Source organism: Heloderma suspectum, chromosome 2, assembly GCF_057233095.1.
Source record: "Heloderma suspectum isolate Gila_16-S chromosome 2, 16-S_ref, whole genome shotgun sequence".
NCBI classification, from domain to species: Eukaryota; Metazoa; Chordata; class Lepidosauria; order Squamata; family Helodermatidae; genus Heloderma; species Heloderma suspectum.
The window spans coordinates 133,663,840-133,687,135 of record NC_139459.1 but is presented as its reverse complement, the minus strand read 5'-3'; the positions used below and the strand labels follow the sequence as shown (position 1 = coordinate 133,687,135).

Sequence of the window (23,296 nt, the reverse complement as noted above, 5' to 3'; positions counted from 1 at the left end):
ATCTTACATGCACTTTCCTGGGAGGAAGTAACTGAACTCAAAGGGACTTCCTTCTGAGTAGATATGCATGGGATTGTTGCACTGAAGAGCCCATGCTCTCCCCAGCTTAGCTAGCACAGCTCTGTTATTTACCACCCTCTGCTGCTGCTGCTATCTGCTGGGCCATTTTGCCAGTTGCTGGACTGTAATAATGTGTTACTTTTCTATGTCCCAATGAGTTTTGAAGCAGCAGCACTAAGGGTCTCCAGAAGTGCCAGCCTAGAAGACATGAATGACTTGGATGAGGAGGTGCAGGGAATGCTGATCAAATTTGCAGATGACACAAAATTGGGCGGGATAGCTAGTAACTTGGAAGGCAGAAACAAAATTCAAAGTGATCTTGATAGGCTGGAGTGCTGGGCAGAAGACAACAGAATGACATTTAATAGGGATAAATGCCAAGTTCTGCACCTAGGAAAAAGAAACCAAATGCACAGTTACAAGATGGGGAATACTTGGCTCAAAAGTACTACCAGCGAGAAGGATCTTGGAATTGTTGTAGATCACAAGCTGAATATGAGGCAACAATGTGATGTGGCTGCAAAAAAGACAAATGCTATTTGGGGCTACATGAATAGAAATATAGCTTCCAAATCCCATGAAGTCCTAGTTCCCCTCTACTCAGCACTTGTTAAGCCTCATCTTGAGTACCATGTCCAGTTCTGGGCACCGCACTTTAAGGAGGATGCAGACAAGCTCGAGAGGGTCCAGAGGAGGGCAACAAAGATGATCAGGGGACTGGAAACAAAGCCCTATGAAGAGAGACTGAAAGAACTGGGCATGTTTAGCCTTGAGAAGAGAAGACTGAGGGGAGATATGATAGCGCTCTTCAAGTACTTGAAAGGCTGTCACTGAGAGGAACGCCAGGATCTCTACTTTATCATCCCAGGGTGCAGGACACGGAATAATGGGCTCAAGTTACAGGAAGCCAGATTCTGGCTGAACATCAGGAAAAACTTCCTGACTATTAGAGCAACACGACAATGGAACCAATTACCTAGGGAGGTAGTGGGCTCTCCCACACTGGAGGCGTTGAAGATGAAGCTGGACAGCCATCTGTCAGGGATGCTTTGACTTAGATTCGTGCATTGAACAGGGGGTTGGACTCAGTGGTCTTATAGGCCCCTTCCAACCCTACTATTCAATGATTCTGTGACTGGCTGCTCAGCACTGCCCGCTTGGGTAGAGCTTGGACAAATCCCCTAACCACTGGGTAGAGGAGGGGTGCACAAACCTTTTTGGATTGGTGGCCACATTGGGTGTTGGGTGACCTAATGGGGGATGCACAAGGAAAGGGGGCAAGTCCAGAGCCAAGAAGGGGTTTTCATCAGTAGTCATTGTGACCAATAAATCTGGCAGTGAAACATAATTATTGTTTAATATGAGAAGCACCCCATCTATTATGTATCATATATTGTTATTTTAGTTTGCTACCCCATTTTATACATTTTATCTTATCCCATCCTTTTCATGCTTAACACCTTCCATCTCATCTATTTTTATCATCTCATCAGTTTTATATTGAATACTCCCCATTTTAACCCAGCTTATGTATTCTTTTCCACAATGAACACCGCATGAGCGTGTTTTTGCACCTCTGAAGTACAGTGAGCTCTGTTCAGTAACATCTAGATACATCAGTGAATGGCGACAGTCACCTAAATGTGATTGTCAGCAGTCACTGATATATGCCTAAAGACTGGGGATATGTCCATTTGCGTGGGTTCAGAAATTCATTTGGAATGTTCAGCATACACACGTGAATGTCAACATACAGCAGATTTTGGACATTTACTGTAGTATACATATCATTACTCACTTGCTTCCTGTTCTGTAAAGAACTCTTATACAGGACATTCTGTAACAAGGTCTATACCATTACCATTCAGGGTTTTTTTTATGATCAAAACCAGAATTATACAGCATAGATTTAAATTACTTGCTTTCAAGGTTCAGACTGTGCATATTCTCACTGAAAGTTTAAAGCAGGGGTGGTGAACCTCAGCCCCCCCCCCCCCCCCGGCTAAATCTGACCTTCCTGCACTCTCAATCTGGTCTTCCAGGATTCCCCAAATGGCCATCCTGACTACTGATAACTTAGTGGTTTTCTAAGTTTTGCATGGTTTTTCTCCATTCTGAAAGTTTGAAATGCCTTTCCTAAGGCTTGTTTACTGGCATTAAGAGCGTTAAGCTAAAAAATGCTGTTCTTTTGGCCCCACCCCTATTGCCTTTGGCCCTGCCTACCTCTGGAATGCGGCCCCGAGGAGCTTCTCTGAATGGAATTCAGCCCTCGGGATGAAAAAGGTTCCCCACTGCTGGCTTAAAGGGAAAGGCTTTGAGTTATTCAGAATTTGGGAGGCCTTGTTAAAGAAAGCCTTTCTGTTTTGCATCCTCTCATTTAATAAGCAAAGTATGAACCACTAAACACCCAGAGAACAATGTACTCTACAATAATAGCAATAAGATGCTATTTAATATGAGGTCAACCTTCGGAATTCTTAGCTGCAGGAATTGTCAGCTGCAATGCATTACCATGGCAGCACAATTTTATTACTATAAATAATAGTCATAGCTATCCATTTTAAGCTACTAAAGGAAATCAAATATCATGCTTCACAGCATAAAGTGATTGCTTTTTGGAGTCTGCTAGGATGTATTCTTGATCTACAATATTATGCAACAGATTTGGTAAGTATGGGTATCAGTCTTAAGAAGCTTTCCTGATCTTGAAGGCAGGATATTAAATTTCATCTGTCTATATTTCTTATATCTTCATCTCTGTTAATATTCCACCTCAGTGGTTGTATAGCACATAGAAAATATTTTGTAGTAATATGTTACATTGGGATTGTAACTGACTTACATAATGAGGGGCAATTACTTTACTCATTTTTGGGATACCCTCTCTAGCTTTAGCTGCCCTTTGTTATATCATAGTCATTCCTACATTTGGAACCAGGGTATCCTACTGTTTCAGCTTGTAATATAAAAGGCATGTGCTTTCTGCTATTCCGGGCTCAATTCTATCAAGATAGTCAGTCGCCTCCAGCTTCCTCTGAAGTTGGAGGCAGCTGCCTATCCAATGCAGGGTGGCTGAAGCATGGAAGAAAGGATTCCGTCCGTGCTCCAGCTTTCCTGCAGTTTGCCTAAGCATGGCTTCAGAGAGGGGGCAGGAACGGGGCTGGAGACCACATAGGAAGCTGTCTAAAACAGCTCCCATGGTCTATTCCCCAGCCCCGGGAACTCCCCATTTTTGCCCTATCCATGTTACGAGCATGGAGGGGCAGCCGGCGTGGTTCCCTCCAGCCCAGCTATGAGGGGGAGGGGAGTACGGTTTCCCGATTCCAAGCTCATAGTGCTGTCTACAAGCTCGGAGCAGAGAAACCAAAAAATCCTACCTCCCCCAGATGCTGTCTAGGGGACATAGGATTGCTCTCTAAGTAGTTAAACCATTTATTCCGCACCTTTCTTCTAGAGAGCATGACACAAAAGAAGTTTTTATTTCCTCGTGTCAACTGCACTGGGTAGCAGTTGTTTCTGAGCCTAATTTAAAGTGCTGTTTTTGACCTTTAGAGCCTTAAACGGTTTGGGAACAAATTACTTGTAGGATCATCTTCACCTTCATCAACCTGCCCACACTTTAAAATCAGCAAGAAAGGCCCTTCCCACTTGCCCACCTGTGAGGGCAGTTAGGTGGGCAAGTACACAAGAGAGGACCTTTTCCTCAGTAGCCTCACACTTCTGGAATAAGTTGCCATCAGGGTTCTGTCAGGCCTGATCACTGCAGGCTTTTAGAAGGCCCTGAAGATGTACTTTACTCTGACCTTCCCCTGATTATGTTTTATCAGAATGGGTTATAGCTGCAGTTGTTTTGTGGAACTTTTGCTGCTTTTATTACCACATCATTCTTTTTATTATGAATTTTATTATATGCATTTTATTGTACGCCACCGGGGGGGGGGGGGGGCTCCTGCCCTGAAAGGTGGCCTGTAAATATTTTAAATAAATAAAGCTTCTGGAAGTTTGTCTTTCAGAAGTGTATTTTAGATTTTGATGCAACCTTCAGCAGTTTATCTTCTAATTTGAGACTTGATTTTTGAGATACTTGGAGCTGGTTCGTGCATGCATGAGCATCAGCTGAACTTTTATCCAGGGCTGGGCTGCCCATGAGGCACCATGAACCTCTGCCTCAGGCAGCAGAGCAGGAGCAGCAGCAAATTGTGTGTTCCCCACCACCACCAAGAGGACCCCCAGCCCCACCTTGCTCCAGTGAGGTGGCACTGCACTGGGTGCTCTGGAAAGCCCCACCAGTTGCTCTCCCACCATGGCATTTGCCACAGCAGGAGCTCTCCAGAGCTGTTGCTCACCAAGCAGCACACAGTGGAAGCTCCAGAGAGCTCCGCTGGACCTGTTCTCCTACTGTGGCAAATCCCGCAGTGGGAGAGCAAACAGCAATACTCCCCTGAGCAGTCACCTGCCCACTGGTTCGTCCTGATCCTCTCAGGGTGATCTGGAGGGCAGGTGGACTCTGAAGAGCTACATTGGCTGGAAAAAGCAGCCAGCATGGCTGTTGAGAGAGAGCTGGCCAGGCCCAAATGCCTGGCTCTGAGGTGGTCCTTCCTCAGAGCTAGGTATCATAGGAGAGTGTCCAAGGAGATATCCCTCCCACAATCTTTCAGGAATAGTTGAATGTTCAGGGAGATACATTGAAATAAAGATTGCTTTCTCCCTACAGCAAAGATAGAAAATATACATGTCAGAATACAGGACTGAGTCTTATTGGGCTGAGATCCTCAATCAAATGTGTCAAATTGTTTTTGCAGAAAAATACTGTGCCTGGGCTGACATTAATTGACATATCAATAGTGTTCTTAGGTGCTGAGCTATGTAGCCAAATGAGGCGACTAAGGAATAAGAGGGAGGTATCAGTATGTATGGGGAAATACCAAGGTTTGCAGAAGTATAAAAAACATTTCAGAAACCCCCCGAAGGTGATGTAAAGCACCAAAACCAGCCAATGAGGACTGAGCATAATCAGTGGCCACAGAATGCTGAGTGTCTGTAGGGGCGGGGGAATGAATGGCATATCCTGAAAAAAGGCATGGTTGGATGGTTGGCTGACTGGAACTCTGAACAGGAGCACTCCCCACTGCAACATTTTATTACAGATCTCACTTGTATATTAGAGAACTCACATGGTGAGTTATGATGGCTTTATAGCCAGAATGGGGCTACCGAGAAAGAGGGAGGTATCAGCATGCTCAGGGGGAACCCAAGGTTTGCAGAAGCAGAAATGTATCTTCAGGAAGAAAAAAAAAACTTCAAGGGGCAACCTGTTCCCTCCAAGAGAAACAGCCTGGTAAGAAGTGAACATGCTCTATGGCCACCGAATGCTGGCTGTTGAAGAAAATAATTGGAAGGCTGGGGGAGCAGGAGCAGATGGAGATGAAGAAGGCTGGCTAACTGGAATCCTGAACAGGACCACTCCACACTGCAGCATTTTGCTTCAAGTCCCACTTGTGAATATTCTGTTGTGGTGATTAATCTGTGATGGCTCATCCATACAAACAAGTCAAATCTTAGTACTACAGTTATCACATGGTGAAGATGTCTGACTATTACAGATGTGCATCAGATTCAGACAAAGCCCAAAGCCTGAGCAGAATGTGGTCCTTTCAAAATTGTTTATGGTGCTTCCTGAGGTGAAGCGAGCTTCCTTTGAAGGCACTGGAACCAAAGCCAGGCCAGAACAAAGTTTTGTTACCAATTTGTGCTCAGAGACGCAGACATTTGATCTCCTCTCCAAATCGTATCTTTCAGTTTCGTTTCTCTTAAACACTGATGAACGGAAAGGGAGGGAGTGTGGTTGGGTTACTGACAGGTCCACCTCCCAATCAGAGCACCATTTACGGAGGACTCCAATCACTGTGCTTTGGGGGTGGACAAGGATGAAACTGTGAGATGGTCATTTTTCCAAAGCCTCACTATGAAAAATTCCTTAAAGAGGTTTTCAGTCATCCCTAGCCCCTACACTTACCCATCTGAAACTTTGCAGGTTTGCAGGTTTCCTACCTATATTATGTGTTCCATTTTCATACAAATTGCCCATAACACCAGTGGGAGAGGGAAGGAGAAGCAAATCACTCTGTCTCCCCAAAGATGAGGAATCCCCCTCCACGCAAATCACTGCACCTATCCTTTTGAAATTTTGCAGGTTTCTTACTTAGAGACACCTCTAGGCTGTCCGTCATTTTCAGAACAATGCTTCACAAGGAACATAGGGGAATAAGCATGTCCTCTTTGGGATACTGTCAAAGTGTTGCTTATCTGAAACTTGGCAGGCTTGACAAAAGGGACAACTGTCCCTGAAAATGTCATCCAACTCTGCCAAAAAATTTAAAAAGTATCAGCAGCTCTCTTTTTTAAAAAAGCAAAATATAAAGGCATGTAGCTTTTATTGTACCTATTTTATTGTCATTTGGCAGGCGTAATCCCCTCCTAAGGGGCTACTGTGCTTTCAAATCTCCAGTTCTAACAAAGAGAAAAAAGGTTATAGTCGTGTGTGTTTTTTAATCCCATGGTATTTATCTTATGATAAATATGAGCCTCAGTGCTTTGGATTTCTGAATCTTCAGTACCCAAGGTGAAGTGGATAGCCTCTGAAGCAGAATCAAGCTGTTTGCCAAAGTGTCAAATCAAGGTCTGAGTCAAATTCTGGGTGCACACCTCTAATGACTATCAACTATCAGCCATTTTAGAACCTAATAAACTTTCTAATTAAGCATTTAAAACTTGTTTTAAAAGTATTGATAATAGTTTCTTGTGCAAATGACAGAATTTGTCATGTATTTTTCTACACAGGCATATTGCAGTGTGACTCTGTGTCAGTTCGAGACCAAGCCCAGGTATTCAGGCTGTTCTGTCATGAGTGTCTGAGAGTGTTTCATGACCGTCTCATCTGTAGTGAAGATAAACAATATTTTTATTCTATGTTAGCTGACATGGCCAGTAAGAATACTTATTTTACCTGTATATATTATATTTAATATGCAAACTTTGTACATACATAATTAAAAATCAATTGACAACCTATTTTAATTTGTAGGCAAACATTTTGGAGTCTCTGTTGATCCAGACTCATTTGTATCTAAGCCAATCATATTTGGGGACTACATAAAGGTGAGCATTCTGTACAATATAAAATGTATAAAAGTGTGTGTGTGTACACACACACACACACACACACATCTTGACCAAGCAGAAGCCTGATGTTTCAAGGACCAAAGGTGAGATATAAATGTAATAAATATATTTTTATAATGCATTTAGGGATTGTTTCAAATGTAACTACACAGCAGGCTTGGGGCCCTCAACCCAGATCAGGACTGCAATGGGGGATAGGGGTTTGGGAATAAAGGGCTAAACTCCCCTTTATCCCCGGGGTTGGGGATAAAGGGTTAAACTCCCCCACCCACCCAGAATCTCAATTTAGGTCAAGACTTCGGTGCTTCCTATTTACTGTTTAAAAGAACCATTTACACAATTGCTAATTGCAAGAATGGTGTCACGTCTAACTTGGCCCTCTATTCCACATTGGACAGGTTTGGGAAAAGAAGGGGAAAGGGAAAAGAAGCCACAGTGGCTTCCCCCCCTCCCCATGTGTGCTGCTTGTGCACTCACCATTTCCCTAATTACCCTTGCTGCAGCACGGGTTGCCATGTCATCTGAATCCAGCAAGGTGCATAGCAAGGGTGGCTTCCAAACCACCCTGCAGCCCATTACTTGTTTTAGGAGTTACAAGGTGGTTTGGAAGTGACCCCCACATGCACCTCTCTGGGTTCAGACAACAGAGCAACCCACGCTGTGGCAAGAGTAATTAGGGAAATGGTGTGCGTGCAAGTGGCACAGGGAAAAGAAGCCACAGTGGCTTCTTTTCCTCCACTGATCATCCAAACTCAGTCACTGCCTTGGCTTCCTGTTTATAAAAATGTACTGAAACCTGCATCATAGTGGTTGCTTTGCTGAAGGAAGGGATGCTCCTTCTTCTTCCCTAGGATGTCTGGAGATACTAAGTAGTGGTTCCCAAGCCCAACACCTCACATCTGGCAGAGTTGAAAAATTGAAAAAGGAAGGGTGGTACTAGTCCAGGAAATAAAAAAGAGAAGATGCAGTTCATTGAGACTCAGAATTTTTGAGGTCAAAGACTCCCTCACCCCCAACTGCAGTTGTTTTCTAAAAGGAGCTGCTTGGGGTAATCATGCACTGAATCAGCTGAAACTGATGGGACTTCTTGAGATGTCTAGCTTGAGAAGTCCATCTGTTTCAGCCGTTAAGAACATGTCGTTGAATCAAAATGCATTGGGCCTCAATAAAAGGGACTGTTTCCACTGTACCTTTGAGGCTTACCCTCTTTTTTGTTCACAGAAGAAAAGCCAGCATCCTCTGATGCCTTGAGTAGAGGTTGCAAATAATGTGAGAGTTTGAACACTACATAGAGCGCTGCCTCAGCTGAATAAAGGGACGAAATGGGCAGTCAGTTTGACGTCAGACATTTGTTAGGAGAGTCGGTTTCCTCTGTCAGCCTCTGAAGCAAGTGCCTCTGCAGATGGCCACAGCCAACTTAACTGTTTTCACTTCTAGAACTCCAGCAGAAGTACTGGGGTTAGAATGTCTCTCATAAATAGTGGGGCCAGCTTAGTGTAGCCTGATAAAATGTTCACAAAATCCTTGATTCCCATTACTTCCCTGTACTATGGTGATGGAATGTTCTCAAATCTGAAATATCTGTTAGTTTCTAAGGAACTGTCATATTCAGGAATACATTCTGAACCAAATCCAGAAATGGCAGATCAAATCAGTGCAGAAAGCAAACAGCTGGTCAGCAGATGGCCATGGCACAGGCATATGGAAGGAACATGGAATATTTCCTAGAGCAATATTTGAGGCTTTGAGAGATATGTTTCAATAAATCTATTTGCCAGATATTTAACTACATAAATATGTCTTGTGTTCATTAAGCTGTATTTCCTCCGTTGTAGGCTTGACAAAGAAAAACTGCTAAATGCCAAGTGATTTCATTAATTTTAGTAAGGATTATAAATGATACTAAGTGATAGTTGCCATTCTGTCAGTCATTCAAAGGTGTGGAGGTGATCCCCAGTAACTTTCTCACTAGGACTACTGCTTAGAAAAGCGGCTATCAATTCTATGCGTTATTTCCAACAAGATGGACACTACATATTTTAAAGGGCATTTATCACTGTCTTAATGTGGCCAAGAAATGGGGTAGAGCTAGGTGTCTGTTAGATTGTAAACCATCATTTTAAATGGTAAACTACCTTGATTACTTTGGCAGAAAGGTGATCTAGAAATGAAGTAAAATAAATACATAAATAAATAAGTAACAAATTGTAATCATAATCCTCTGAAATTTTGATCTCAGAAATTGGCATAGTTAAAAGCTCATCTATAGATGTGGAAAAATCTGAATCTCCAGAGTTTTTAATTTTGGTGGAAATGTATACCCTTTCCCCACTTTTGGAGAATAGATATCCACCAAACATCATTGCACCTGGCTGCATCAGAGGAGGAGGCAAGACAGCAAAGCCCCCTCTCCATTGGCTTGGCAGGGACCAACTGTCATTGGGCTCTTCCTCACTCAGAACTGCCTCTTGCAGTGACTATACTTCCTGACCATTATAGAACTTCCTTATAATAAACAGTATTTTATTAGTGCAACAGGCTCCATGCTTAGCTCCTTTCAGCTTAACGGGGGTTTTCTTGTTAAAAAGTATATTTTTCGTTCTTAGGATTGTTTTTTCTTCCCCTCCCCATCTGACACATCCTAGTTACAGATGGGAAGCTAATTTGGGGGGTGGGGGGAGCTTTGAATTTTTCTTGAATAGTTTGAGGGACAGAATATCTCCCCTTCCCTGGTGCAGAGGTGAGGCATGTGCTCCTCTACAACACTGCAACTGATCTTGTGCATGGAAAAGGCCCTGGGAATGCCCAAACAAGCCCAGACAGACTTCCTGTGTACATATCTGTCCCACTGGGCCACAGGTTCTCCAGGGTGTACTCCATTATTTTTTTGGTGCCCAAAAAAGAATGGAAAGGTCAGATCCATATTCAATCTAATGTGTCTTAACAAGTTCCTGCTGCACAAGCACTTCAAGATGGGAACTCTCAGATCAGTCATAGTGATAATCTTGGAATGAGATTTCCTTGCTTTCTTGGAAGCCTACCTCCATGTTCCCATCAGCCCAAGCTACAGGAAGTACCTTCAGTTCACAGGCTATGGCAGCCATTTTCAATACAGGACTATGCCATTTAGCCTGACATCAGCCCACCAAATAATAAAGGCCATCTACCTTTACCCTTAACTGGATGACATCCTTATCCGGTCCCCCTACAGGGAGGATGTCCAGGTGATAATGAATTGTCTAGAGGCCTCTTGCTTTGTGTTGAATCCAGAAAAGAGCTGTCTGATGCCCTCATGCTCCCTGGAGTACCTAGGAGTGGTTCTGGATATGAGATGTTCTTGAAGTAGGAATTTGGTCAGTCAAGGTGGCAAAGGGAGCAGATCTGCAGTCTCTGGTTTGTCTCATGGGACTGCAGAAAGTTTTGATGCTTTGGGCCTGCCTCCACAGTAGGGAGCTGCTAGGGTTGCTGCTTCCATTCTAAGATGCAATTACAGCCCATTTGCATTTAAGCCTCCTGTTTTCCCAGGCTTTTAGGTCATCCTGGGCCTGGTGGTTAGAACTTCATTTCATTTTATTTCATTCATTTCTATACTGCCCAATAGCCAAAGCTCTCTGGGCGGTTCACAAAAATTAAAACCACAAAGCTCAACATAAAACAATATAAAATATGAAAGCTTAAAACCACAATATAATTTCAGAGGCTCTCCAGGGGAGTTAGCCTGCCTGGTCTGGTCTGAACAGTGATCAGGATGGATGCCAGCCTCCTTGGCTGGGATGCACACTAGGGGACCTAGTTGCTCAGGGGCTGTGATTGCCTCATGAGGTTCAGCTGAGTATAAACCTGCTGGAGCAAAGGGCTATAAAGCTGGTTCTAGCATAGTTCAAACATCAGAGAAGGGGATACCATATCCTGACAAGGACAGATAAGGGGTTGCCATATCTCAACAAGGATATCTGCCATGAACCGGGGGGGGGGGGGTAACAAGGTCAAGAGTGCTTAACAAGGAGGCCATGGGGAATCTGGCTCAAAAAGCACCTGCTATTGATCTCTGCATTTAATCTGGCGGGGACAGCCAAAACAGTAGCAGATTGACTGAGTAGGGAGTGGTGGAGGATGTGGAATGGTCCCTTCATCTGCAGGTCTTCAAGCAGATAGTGGTGCTTCAGAGTTCGAGTAGCTGATCTGTTTGTGACTTCAAAAAATGCACAGGTGGAGGTGTTTGTATCAAGACACACCTGATGGGGGGCAATCAATGCACACTCTAACCTATACTTGTCAGGAAAGGAAAGGTTCCTCCTGTGCAAGCGCCGAGTCATTGCTGACTCCTAGAGGGACACCACTTTCGCTGGCGTTTTCATGGCAGACTATAGTGGGGTGGTTTGCCATTGCCTTCCCCAGTCATGACTACCTTTCCCCCAGCAAGCTGGGTACTCAGCTTGTCAGGGCTTGGCTTTAAAAGAGGGCTGAGGTCGAGGCATAGCGTCTCCCTTCATCCTGGTGGTTCTGGACCTGCAGGTGGCTGGTTGTTATCTGGGGACATCCATGCTTAGGTATGTAAGGATAGGCCAGGTGGCTTTATTATTTTGGCTTGGGTGTGCGTTCATGAAGCTCTCTGTATATAGTAAGTAATTTGGTTTTGTACCCTCTTGTGTAACTTGCTACTTCCTTTCTTCCCTTTCCCTTTATCCCTTTATTTTTATCTTAATAAACTTTTATCCAACCTTTAGTTGGTGTGATTTGTCTGCATAACCTCAGTGCTAATTTCAGTGCCTCTTGACTTAGGTGGGTGGCTACTGGGTATCTGGGGGGACTGGAAGGCCAGGTTTGGCCAGTCCTATTTTTGGAAGGAGAGCAGGGATTGGGTCCTGAGTGGTCCTACATCTCAGGGAAGGTGGGGCTGGTCCTGGTGGATCCTTCACATTGGTGTAGACTAACACCTGGAAGGCTTATCCTAGCAGGTGTCAAAATTCAAGTAGTGCCCCAGTGCCTGCAGGCTGGGCTGGAAAAGGAGCTCAGCAATAGTACCTTTAAAATAGTACCTTTAGTACTGTCAGCAATATATGACCGTATTAAATAGTGTTTTGAGTTGCAGGGGGAAGGGTTTGTTCACTACTCACTCTCATATCCACAGGTTCCTTTGGAGGAAAACTCAGTCCTCCTACCATCCATAGGTTGCCTACTTATGTGGAAACTGAACTGGGTGCATAAGGTTCTTAAGGCTCCACCCTTTGAGTTGTTGGCCAAATGCTCCCTTAAGATTGCAGCCTTGAAGATTGTCTTCTTAGTGCCACAAACACAGCCAAGTATGTATTGGAGGTGGTGGGTTCTGTTAGCTGATCCCCAGCTCTGTGTGCTCTATCAGTAGAAGGTGGTCCTTTGGACAGAATGCTCCTTCCTGTCTAAGGGTTAAATCTGTGTTCCACATAATGCAGAAGATTACTTTGCCACCATTTTGTTTCAGCCCCTTAGACCCCCTGGAACAGGCTTGACACGAATTGGATGTTTGATGGGTGCTCTGTTCCTATTTAGAAAGGATGGCTACAGTGCAGAAGAATGTTCATATAATTCCAGGACAAAACCTTGGGGTAGATTGAGTCAGCCTTCACGTTATTGCACTGGCTGAGAGAGTGTCTTGCGCTGGCATACCAGTCCCTAGGGAAGACTCCCCCCTCCCGAATTACAGCACATTCTCTCGTGAGGTAGCCACTAAGGCAGCCTTCTAGGACACTGTCTCCATGGAGGTGATACATAGGGCAGCCACCTGTGCTTCCCTGTACGCTTTTTCAAAACATGGTAAGATTGACATCTTTGGCTCTGGTGATGCTGCCTTCAGAACAGTGTTTCAGAGGGTTCATGTTACCTGAATTCTGTCCCACCCTGGGATGGTTCAGCTCTTACACATTCCAAAGGTTCTGAAATATCCTCCAGAAGATACGGGAGAAAGTGGAGCTTTCTTAACATGAATTTCTGTTCTCTAGTGGAGGTCATTCCATCCTCCCTTGTCTTCAGTGGACAGTGATCTTCACAAGGTTATGCCTTGCTGTACTTCTGAGGGTGGTAGTCAGGGACTCCAGGAAGAGTCCTTGACTCCTTGTCCTGCATGTTATGGTTGGCTATCAGTTGCTTAATTTTTCTTTTCAATGCTGATGGTACCTTGTTAAGGGTTTTTTACCTCTCTTTGGTAGTGTGGGGGTGATGGGGTTGCCTTGCTTTCCCTTTCTGGTTTGAGAAGGTAGGATAGCCCCATCCTCTGGAGAGAATCAACTCAATTGCCTGCCATCCAGAGGGAGGGGCTAACCTGAAGGTTTTGGAATGCTCTCCAGAAAATATTGAGAACAGGACTTCATGGTAAGAAAACTTCCTTTTTTCACTTTCCCTCCCTATTCCTTTTTCCTTTTGTATCATGTATCTTAGATTGTAAACTAATTTGATGGAAATATTGCTTCTTGTTATTTTATAAAGTGCTTAACTTTTCCAGATGTTGTACAAAGATAAATAAAACCTGCCTGCAAACTTACAATTTAGTGGATTCAACACAAAATGTAATAAATAAGGAAATAAATATGTGTTGAGGGTTTCAGTAGAAACCAACTTCAGCAAATAGGAATGTGGAAGAAGATGTTGGATTTTCTAAACATTTGGGGTACAACCCAAATAAAAGATTCAGAAATGGTTGTTGTAATGATATTTCACCAAAACTGGTGGAGAATACAGTTGTTACTGAATATGAATCAGCAAGATTTCGCACAAATTTGGAATACTTCCCTGCCGAACATGGTTTGAAAGGGCAGCATAAATGTTTAGGTAGGAGACTACTCTGAAGAAAGGGAGCAAGATTACTAGCAAGAAATTAATCTAGGCAAAACTAAGGCAACATGATAAGCATTTTATTAAATGAATGAGCTAATGAAAAATGCACTTAGCTAAAAAGGCTTGAGCATGACCCTGCCCCATCTGGTCGCCACTGGATAATGGATCAGTATAGGCCTTGTTGAGGCCTCTTTCCGGCCACACCAGCTGGTCAGTGAGCACACTGTAGCATGCTTAAGCTGCCTTAAGGACTTTTGTAGCTGAAAGGTGGAATGTAAGTTTCTAAATAAGTAATAAACCAATAAATGCTGTTTGTGATTTTCAGTCTGAGGCCCAAGTGTGCCTTCCATCTGCATCTAGCTGTCACTTTCCTCCTTAGGGCTCTGTACATAAGTAATGCATGTTCTAAAGTGACTGTCCCGGGAAGGAAAGGAATGGCTTGATGAAAGTAATGGCCAATGTGCTGTGGTGTTTTGCATGTATGGATGGCTGGGAGTCAGATGGGGAGAAGCAGGGAAAGAGGCCATATTCCAATATCCTCCTACATGTGTATCTGCACTCACAGAGGGGAAGGATCATGCATCTAATGTTTAATGTTAACTAATATATCCAGGATGAGAAGTTATTTTTGTTCAAGGGACTGCAAAACTCTTCCATGTTTAATTTGCTAGAATTTCCATTGACTTCTTCTGTCACCATTAAGAGCAGCTTCTTTGCAGTTAGCATCTGCTGGAATTTCATTATATTGCCATTCCTTTTGACCTTATTCATGCTATTTTTCTCAATGATTCCTGTTAGATTGGAATTGATAAAGCTGATCGACTTTATGAAGAGCTACCTGACATGGAAAAGATTATGGGGATTTTACAAGACTATCTGGATGATTATAATATAACAAGCTCCAAGGAAGTAAAGCTGGTATTCTTCCAAGATGCCATAGAGCATGTTTCAAGGTAATTAATTATCCTGCCATTAATTGAATATCAATAGTATAAATAAATTATTGTATAATTAATAGCAGTGTCAGTATAAATATTTAGTATAAACTACATTTCTGTAAAAAGCTTCAACTTTAACTGTTTAAACTTCATAACTTGTTATGCATGGCTCCAATTCATGTGATGAAGGAATGAGTACCCCTCTACCTCCATGCATCTAGTGACCTGGTTCACATGTAATGACAACTCTCAGTATGGGTCGTTGCCTTACTCAGAGTTTACCCATGATTTGTCTGCCAGATAATCATGCAAATCGCAGCATGATTTTTAATTCCTGGGTTGATTCTCTCCTTCTTAATCTACTCCCTCCCAGTTTCCCAAACGCCTTTGTGGCGCTGTAGTACTGGCATATGGAGCAGCCTTTAAAAAAAACAAAACACTCTTGCCCTCTGCCTCTGTAGCCTGGCAAAACAACCTATGGCTCTGGGTTCGTACATAACAACACATAGTTAAAACAACCCAGAGTTCACAACCCTACAGTAAACCATGTGTTCTCTTCCTGGCTTGTTCATGGTTAACCAATAGTTCTGGGCTTGCATGTAACTACAACCCAGGATTCAACAACCCATATTCAACTCATACTCAACCTATACTCTGGTTTGTCATTACATGTGTACCAGGTCAATGTATTATTATGAACACTGGCCAAACTGTGCCAGCCTTGCCCTTTATCAGGGAAGCCCTAGGTGAAGGGCTCAGGATGGGTGATTGATGGTCTTTGGTAGGTGCTGATGGTTGGAAAATGTACAGAGATCATTGCTAGAATTTTTGGAACATGAGAGCCATTTGGGGACGGTGACTTATCTTCTTCCCCACCCCAGCTAAGCAAGGGTCTATGTATGTGTGAAAGAAACCAATTTTTGGAGAGACAGAGAGAAGCTGAGAGAGAACTGTAAGCTGAAGGCACTTGGAGGGTGCAGGTGTCTCTCTCTGGGATTCTGACGTAGTGGAACAGCTGCCTTCCAGTGCTTATGCTGTTTGCCTCCAGCGATGTACTAGTGTACTTGTATATTGGTAATTAAACCAAATATTACAAAAATAGCAGTGATTTCACCTCCAAAAGGAAGCCAAACCTGGGTAGCATTGTCCCTGAAATGCCTCACTGCTCAGGGTTGTAGAGAGCACATAATGGCTCTGTATGACGTGGGTACTCCATGCAAAGGCACTGTTAATGTATCCGGGGGGCGGGGGGTACTGTGGCTTAGTTATTGTCTTGAACCTTGGTAGCTCCTGTAGAGTTGGGAGTAGCCACAATGGGTGGAGCTTCTGCTAAGTTCTTCAGTTCTGTGTATGATAAATAAAGGACAGTTGTGTTTGAGGCCTGCTGAGTCGTATAGTCATTTCCTCTACCTATACAACAATTTGTGACAACTAAGGTGGGATCCTGAAAGCTATACAGGGAGCGAGGACTGTGAATCCGTTTACACATCTAACTGGTAAGCAGTCAGCTAGTCCTACTTAAGAACTTGAGCAACTCCTATGTTTTAAAAAAGAATTAAAATCAAAATGGCTGCTTTTGGACAGATCGAAGGGTTTGATGTTTGATGTCTGCTTCCTAGGTTTCTTATGCAGAACAGCTTTCAATCTGTCTGGAAGCAAATAAGATAGCTAATGCTGAACAAAAGTGAGCTGTGCTCTTGACTGTTTGTGGGCCACAGACATTTGCCATAATAAGATCCCTCACTGCTCCTGCCTCACCCAAAACTAATTGATTGATGAACTTTTAGGATTATTGAAGATACATTTCTCACCAAATCCCTCAGTTATTGTGCAGAGATTTACATTTCACAAATGAATGCAGCAACCTGGAAAGGGCATTGCTACTTATATTGCAGAACTGTGTCATCTTTCTCAAGACTGCAACTTTGGTGATTTTCTAGAGCATATGTTGAGGGATCGCCTTGTCTGTGGGGTTTATGATGAAGCACTACAACAACGCCTCCTGTCCAAGCCAAACTTAACATTTGCAATGGCTCAAGAAAAGGCATTAGCCAGTGAGACTGCATCACTATATGTCACAGAACTCAAGAGAGATGCAGATGATGTAAATGCCATCCAGAGCAAACAGGCTGAGAATTCTGAGCCGCAGTGTCAACAGAACACAAGAAATGCACCCTCCATAAAATCTGCAGATAGGCCCTGGCTTACCTATTCCTGCTCAGGCTGTGGAGGACCCCATCAGCACTCTCTGTGCAGATTCAAGTATGCTGAATGCAGGTTTTGCAAGAAGATGGGTCACCTTGAGCAAATCTGCCATTCAAAACCTGTCAGCACAAGGCCAGGGAACTATAGCAAAGAGTCACTCCACCTAGCATCTCATTGGGTTGATTATCCACGGGGTGATGAAACTCAACAGCTATATCACATTCAGAAGGTCTGTGGCAAGGAACCTCATGATTCTGTGTTGTATGCAACAGTATTAATCAATGGCCAGAAGTGCAAAATGGAAGTGGATTCGAGGTCTGGGGTATCCATAATCAACAGAGACACCTTTAGGCACATGTTTTCTGGGACCCTTGCTCCAAAGTTGTCAAATCCATCATGCAATTTGCATGATTTCAATTCAAAGAAGGTCAGTATTGTTGGCTGCTGCACTGTAGACGTACAGTATAGCTCCTTCCAAGGGAAGCTTCCACTCATAATTCTGGAGGGGCAGAGGAAAAACCTCTTGGGGAGAAACTTGTTCTTATCAATAAGGATTGGCATTCAAGGAATTCATGCCTTTACTACAGAGTGGCTTGCAGCAATTGTTAATAGAAATCAAATACCAAGGGTATTTTCTGAAGAATTGGGAGAATACAAAGGGAAGCCAATGTCACTCCATCTGGATCCATCTATTGCACCAATTTGCATTAAAGCCAGGAATATGCCTTTTGCATTGCAGGAAAAAATTGAAGAAGAGCTTGAGCACCTCATCAAGCAAGGTGTGCTAGAACCAGTTATGCAGACCCAAGTGGGCTATGCCCATTGTGCTGGTGTTAAAGCCTAATGGGAAGGTGAGACTGTATGGGGATTACAAGTGCACTGTGAATAAAGCACTTAAGCAGCATCCATACCCAGTGCCTGCTGTCAATCAACTCCTCGCTGTTCTTGGTGGAGGGAAGGTCTTTGCAAAACTTGATCTGGCCCAAGCATATCAACAATTGGTTGTCAATGATGCTACAGCAGATGCCCAAACAATAATCGCACATCGAGGGACATTCTGAGTAAAGCGTCTGCGATTTGGAATTTCTATGGCCTTTGGACTGTTTCAAGAATTCATGGAAACCCCACTATCTGGAATTCCAGGTGTTGCACTATATTTTGATGATGTCGTGCTCTTTGGATCAACAGAGGAAGAGCTTGCTGAATGACTTCAGGAAGTCCTATATAGTTTTGACACATCCAACATTCATGTAAAGAAGGTGAAATGTGAAATTGGAACCTCCAGCGTAACATTTTTGGGCTATCATATTGATGCTTCTGGCATTCACTCCACTGACGAAAAAGTACGTGCAATTCATGATGCACCTGCTCCACAAACAAATCAGGAACTTCAAGCCTTCTTGGGACTTCTCAGTTTCTACCATGTGTTTCTTCCACAAAAGACTCACATTGCAGAGCCACTGCATTGCTTGCTGGGAAAAGGAGTTCCATGGAAATGGACCAGCTAGCATGAGAATGTTTTCCAGAATGTCAAACACTTGTTGAGTTCAAATTCTGTGCTTGTACATTATGATGAAACACACAGACCCCACGCCCCACTAATCCTTACTACTGATGCTTTTTCTTACAGGGTTGGTGCTTTGCTAAGCCACAAATTCCCAGATGGTACAGAGGCACCAACTGCTTATTATTCAAGGACTATGTCATCCACTGAACGAAACTTTGCACAAATTGACAGAGAAGCCCTGGCTGTTATTGCAGGAGTCAAAAAGTTCCACATCTCTGTAGCCATGCTTTTGAAATAAGCACAGATCACAAGCCTCTTTTAGGAATCTTCTGTCCTGGTAAGCCTACTCCCTGCATACTATCACCTCACATGCAGCTCTGGAGCATTCTGCTCAATGCTTATGATTATACACTTGTCAACATACCAGGAAAGGCAATGGCTAATGCCGATGGATTGAGTCGGGTACCACTTCAAATTCCAGATTTTGTTGTACCTCCTCCACTGGAAGTCTTGATACTAGAAGCTGTTCCTGACTCACCTACCTCTTCAGGCTGATCATATTGCTAGGCTGACTGCTCAAGACCCTGTACTGGCTCATGTTTTAAACTGGGTATAGAGGGAATGGCCACATGAGGAACTGCCAGAGGAATTTAAGCCATTCAAACACCATCAGCATGAGATGTCTGCTCATAAGGGATGTCTGCTATGGGGAAACCAGGTTGTTATTCTAGATAAGAGTCATCAAACCATCTTGACCACACTGCATGCAGCTCATCCATGGATCCTTTGTATGAAAGCATTGGCCAGAAGCTATGTCTGATGGCCAGGTATTGACTTAGATATTGAAAAACTGTAAATAAGTGCAGTACTTGTCAAGCCACTAGGAACAATCTACCAAGGGCCCGTATCTTCCCATGGGAAGTAACAAGAAGCCTTGGTCAAGATTCCATATTGATTTTGCAGGACCATTTCAAGGAAAAAAACTTCTTGGTTGTGGTAGATTCTTACTCAAAGTGGCTTAGTACCATCACAAACAGCCACTGCAACAATCACAGCACTGCACTACTTTATTTGCAACCCATAGGTTGCCTGATACTATAGTCTCAGACAATGGGATTGCTTTTACATCTGCTGAATTTAAATCATTTGCGGACAAGAACCTTATTCAGGCTGCCACCATTGCACCTTGTCATCCCCGAGCAAATGGCCAAGCTGAACGGATGGTGCGGACAACAAAAGATTCCCTGAAACACATTGCAGGAGGAGACTGGCCAACACGCCTTGCCAGGTTTCTCATTGCTGAGCATGTTACTCCTTGTGCAACAACAGGAGTCAGTGCTGCAGAGTTACTTATGGGGCGGCGCCTAAATACTTGCCTTGACTGTCTCCACCCAGATTTAGCTGAAGACTTACAAAGCAAACGGGAACAAGCTCTGGATGCTGCCTTCTCAGCAACTACTCCCTGTTCATTTGCCCCACAAGATCAGGTGTTTGCTAGGAACTATGGTACTAGACCAAGGTGAGTTCCTTCCTCTATCATTGAGGTGACTGGACCTGTTATCATACAGGGTCCAGTGTGTAGATGGGTCAGTGTGGCATCACCATGTTGACCAGCTGAGAAGGCTTTCTGGCCAGAATGGGTTGTCATCAGCAGAGGTTGCTGCTGAAGATCTATCTGGAACAGATGTGTTTCTCTAACCACCAGTTGAAGTGCCAGAACCACTAAGTGACGGGAGCAATACTTCCTTACCTACGGCAGTTACTGAGAGAAAGTCATCTGAGCAATCTACACCTATTAGTCAAGTGCAGAGACTGTGCCATGAAAGGGTACCTCCTTGTTGGTTGGAAGACTATGATAGCTAAGGGGGAAGAGATGTTATGTATCATGGGGGGGGCGGGGCGGGGGGTTGTACCATGGCTTATTGTTTTGAACCTTGGCAACTCCTATAGAGTTGGGAGTAGCAATAGTGTGTGGAGCTTCTGCTAAGTTCTTCAGTTCTGTGTGTGATAAATGAAGGACAGTTGTGTTTGAGGCCTGCTGAGTCTTACAGTCATTCCCTCTGCCTATACAGCAGGCATATACTTAAGACTGATTTATGTGATTGCCATACACACCCCTGAGAGGGAATCACATGTGAATTAGACCTTAAAATGTAGGACCCCATAGTGTGTCCATGTGACACATTAAATTAGAAATTGGTTGGGAGACGGGGCTTTTGCCTGCTGCTCTGGTAATTGTATGAACCAAACAGTGGGGCCAAAGTTCAATGCAAATGTGTTTAACAGTAGCCTGATGGCCCCTTTCCCTGTGAAAGGCCACTTCAGGAAAGAGTGATTGAAAGCAGAGAAGTAGCAGGGGAAGGGTGCTTGGCCTTTGCCCCACCTACCATTTTCTCACTCCAAATTGCCCCCCACCCACAGCTTTTCCTCCTGGGATCCAAATATATGTTTATGGGGGCATACATGTATGCCATAATGAAGGAGCAGCCCTTGATTGCATGTAGCATATAGTTTGGGCTCTAAGACATAGGCAGAAATGTCTGCAACATGATATCATGATTCCATTGCTTAAGTTCACAACAGCATAGAGCAAAGAAGCCTCTTATAGAAACCTATACTATAATTCTGATTAAAATAGATGTTTGCACAAATAGCCTCTCAAAGTTCTCCACCATATTTGTGGACAGAGAATTTCTCCAGGGTGAGAGAAATTCTCCGAACAGTTTTGCAGGGGCGTGGGTTTGCTATTAGTAGAGGTCGTAGCACAGATGCTTTCTTTTCTCCCCTAAGGTTCTTTTTGCTGCTGCTGTTGCTGCAAATGGAGGGCATGAGGGGGTGAGGGTGGGATCGCAGCCTTCCCAAAGAAGTAGAGAGCATTTCAAGAAAATTTTTGTAAAGTGGTCTTTTTCTAGGGTTTGAAAAAGAAACATCTCTTAAATTTTCTCAGAAAAATGTATTCTGAGAAATTCTGGCTCAGTTCTAGTTTTAACAGTATGTCAGCAGATAAGAAGGATAGTGGGAAGGGCATCTTGCTTTAATTAATTTTAACAACTTCAAACTTGTGTTCAATTTTCTCCATAGAATTGCTAGGATGATTCGTCAGGAAAGAGGAAATGCTCTCCTTGTTGGAGTTGGAGGCACAGGCAAACAGTCTCTAACTAGATTAGCCTCTCATATATGTGGCTACAAATGCTTTCAAATAGAACTAAGCCGTGGTTATAGCTATGACTCTTTTCATGAAGACCTTCGGAAGCTATATAAAATGGCAGGGGTGGAAGACAGAGATATGGTTTTCCTTTTTACAGACACACAGGTATGAAAAGCTGAAATAAAAATGAAATTCACTTTGCAGCCAAAATATTATCTATGTAATAAAATGCTACATGATTTATACACTGCTGTTTATACAAACCAAATGCTTCAGGAAGGGAATGATCAGTTTCATTAAATGTCTGAAGTTCAAAGAACTGATAGCAATAGGAAATGGTTTTCTGGAAGAGAGATGAACCTTTTTATTAATGTTTTAGAACATTTTTGGTAGCTAAAATTTATCACACATTTATTATGTTTATTGATGTTTTTAGATGGCTGCCATTTTTCATCAGCTGCCTGGTTTCACCTAGTAAACCAGGCTGGTGGTTTACTAGGTGAAACTGCCAGTCGCTGCTACATGGGAATCAAGTGGGGAGAAGAATTCTCACACCTAATTCTCAGTACTGGACGAAAGTAATAGAGATCAAGCTGGGGGCCCACAATGCACGACTGCTGACTGGATAGGCATCCCTGTTGATGTCAGCAGCCTGTGTTGGGGTGCCTATCCAGGCTTTCTGCATTCAAAGCGTGTGCTTCAGCACTGAGCTATAGCCCCTCCTCTAAAGACTGTAAAGTGATTATAAATTAAATAAATAGTAAATGAAGCATTATAAGAGAGATCGTTATAGAGACCAAAATGTATAACACATTGTGGGAAGATAAGAATAAAATCAAAAGTAGGGAGTAAAAGTAAATATGGTTTAAAGGGAGACAAAGCACATGAGATTTAGATGTCAGGACATTATTTTCAACCAAATTTAGAGAGGACTGCTAGATATCCTGAACCCATACACCAGTGTTAGCCAAGGAAAGAGGTAAGGTGTGCATGGTGTGGATGGGGATAATTGTAGAACATGTGGTAATATAAAAAGTGTTTGGATGCTTAGGACAATTATATGAGAATATACTGAAAAATAAGAGACAATGAAAAGGCTGGCTCAAAATAGATATTTTTGTGAGAGTCAATATACAGTTGTTCTCAAACCAAATGGTAAGGGAGGTGGCAGCAAAAGTATGCTTCGAGAATTAAAATTAAAATAGTGATTATGTCAAAACATTTCAAAGGGTCCATCCCTAAGATCACTGCTTCATTACTATGGGATGGTTTCATCAGTGAAAAGCATATTGGAAGAAGATATAGGGTGTTTCTACTTTAAGCAAAACCCCTGCAAAAATCCATATCCTTTCCAGAATGTCCTGCCTTTGGTTTCTTCGTAGGATTAGGAAGGGTTCCTCTACACAGCAGACACGTGGTTTGAACTGAGGGAGTGCCTCCCTCTCT

General features: G+C 43.3%; 1 protein-coding gene across 1 annotated transcript in view; it reads left to right on the top strand.

Moving 5' to 3' along the window:
• Positions 1 to 23,296, top strand: part of DNAH6 (dynein axonemal heavy chain 6) — a 246,436-nt gene that overhangs the window by 90,961 nt on the left and 132,179 nt on the right. Inside the window, exons 43-46 of the mRNA XM_084834830.1 lie at positions 6,901 to 7,047; positions 7,145 to 7,218; positions 14,851 to 15,005; positions 21,784 to 22,015. Coding sequence (XP_084690956.1) covers positions 6,901 to 7,047; positions 7,145 to 7,218; positions 14,851 to 15,005; positions 21,784 to 22,015 — 608 coding nt within the window. The remainder of the gene's footprint in view (positions 1 to 6,900; positions 7,048 to 7,144; positions 7,219 to 14,850; positions 15,006 to 21,783; positions 22,016 to 23,296) is intronic.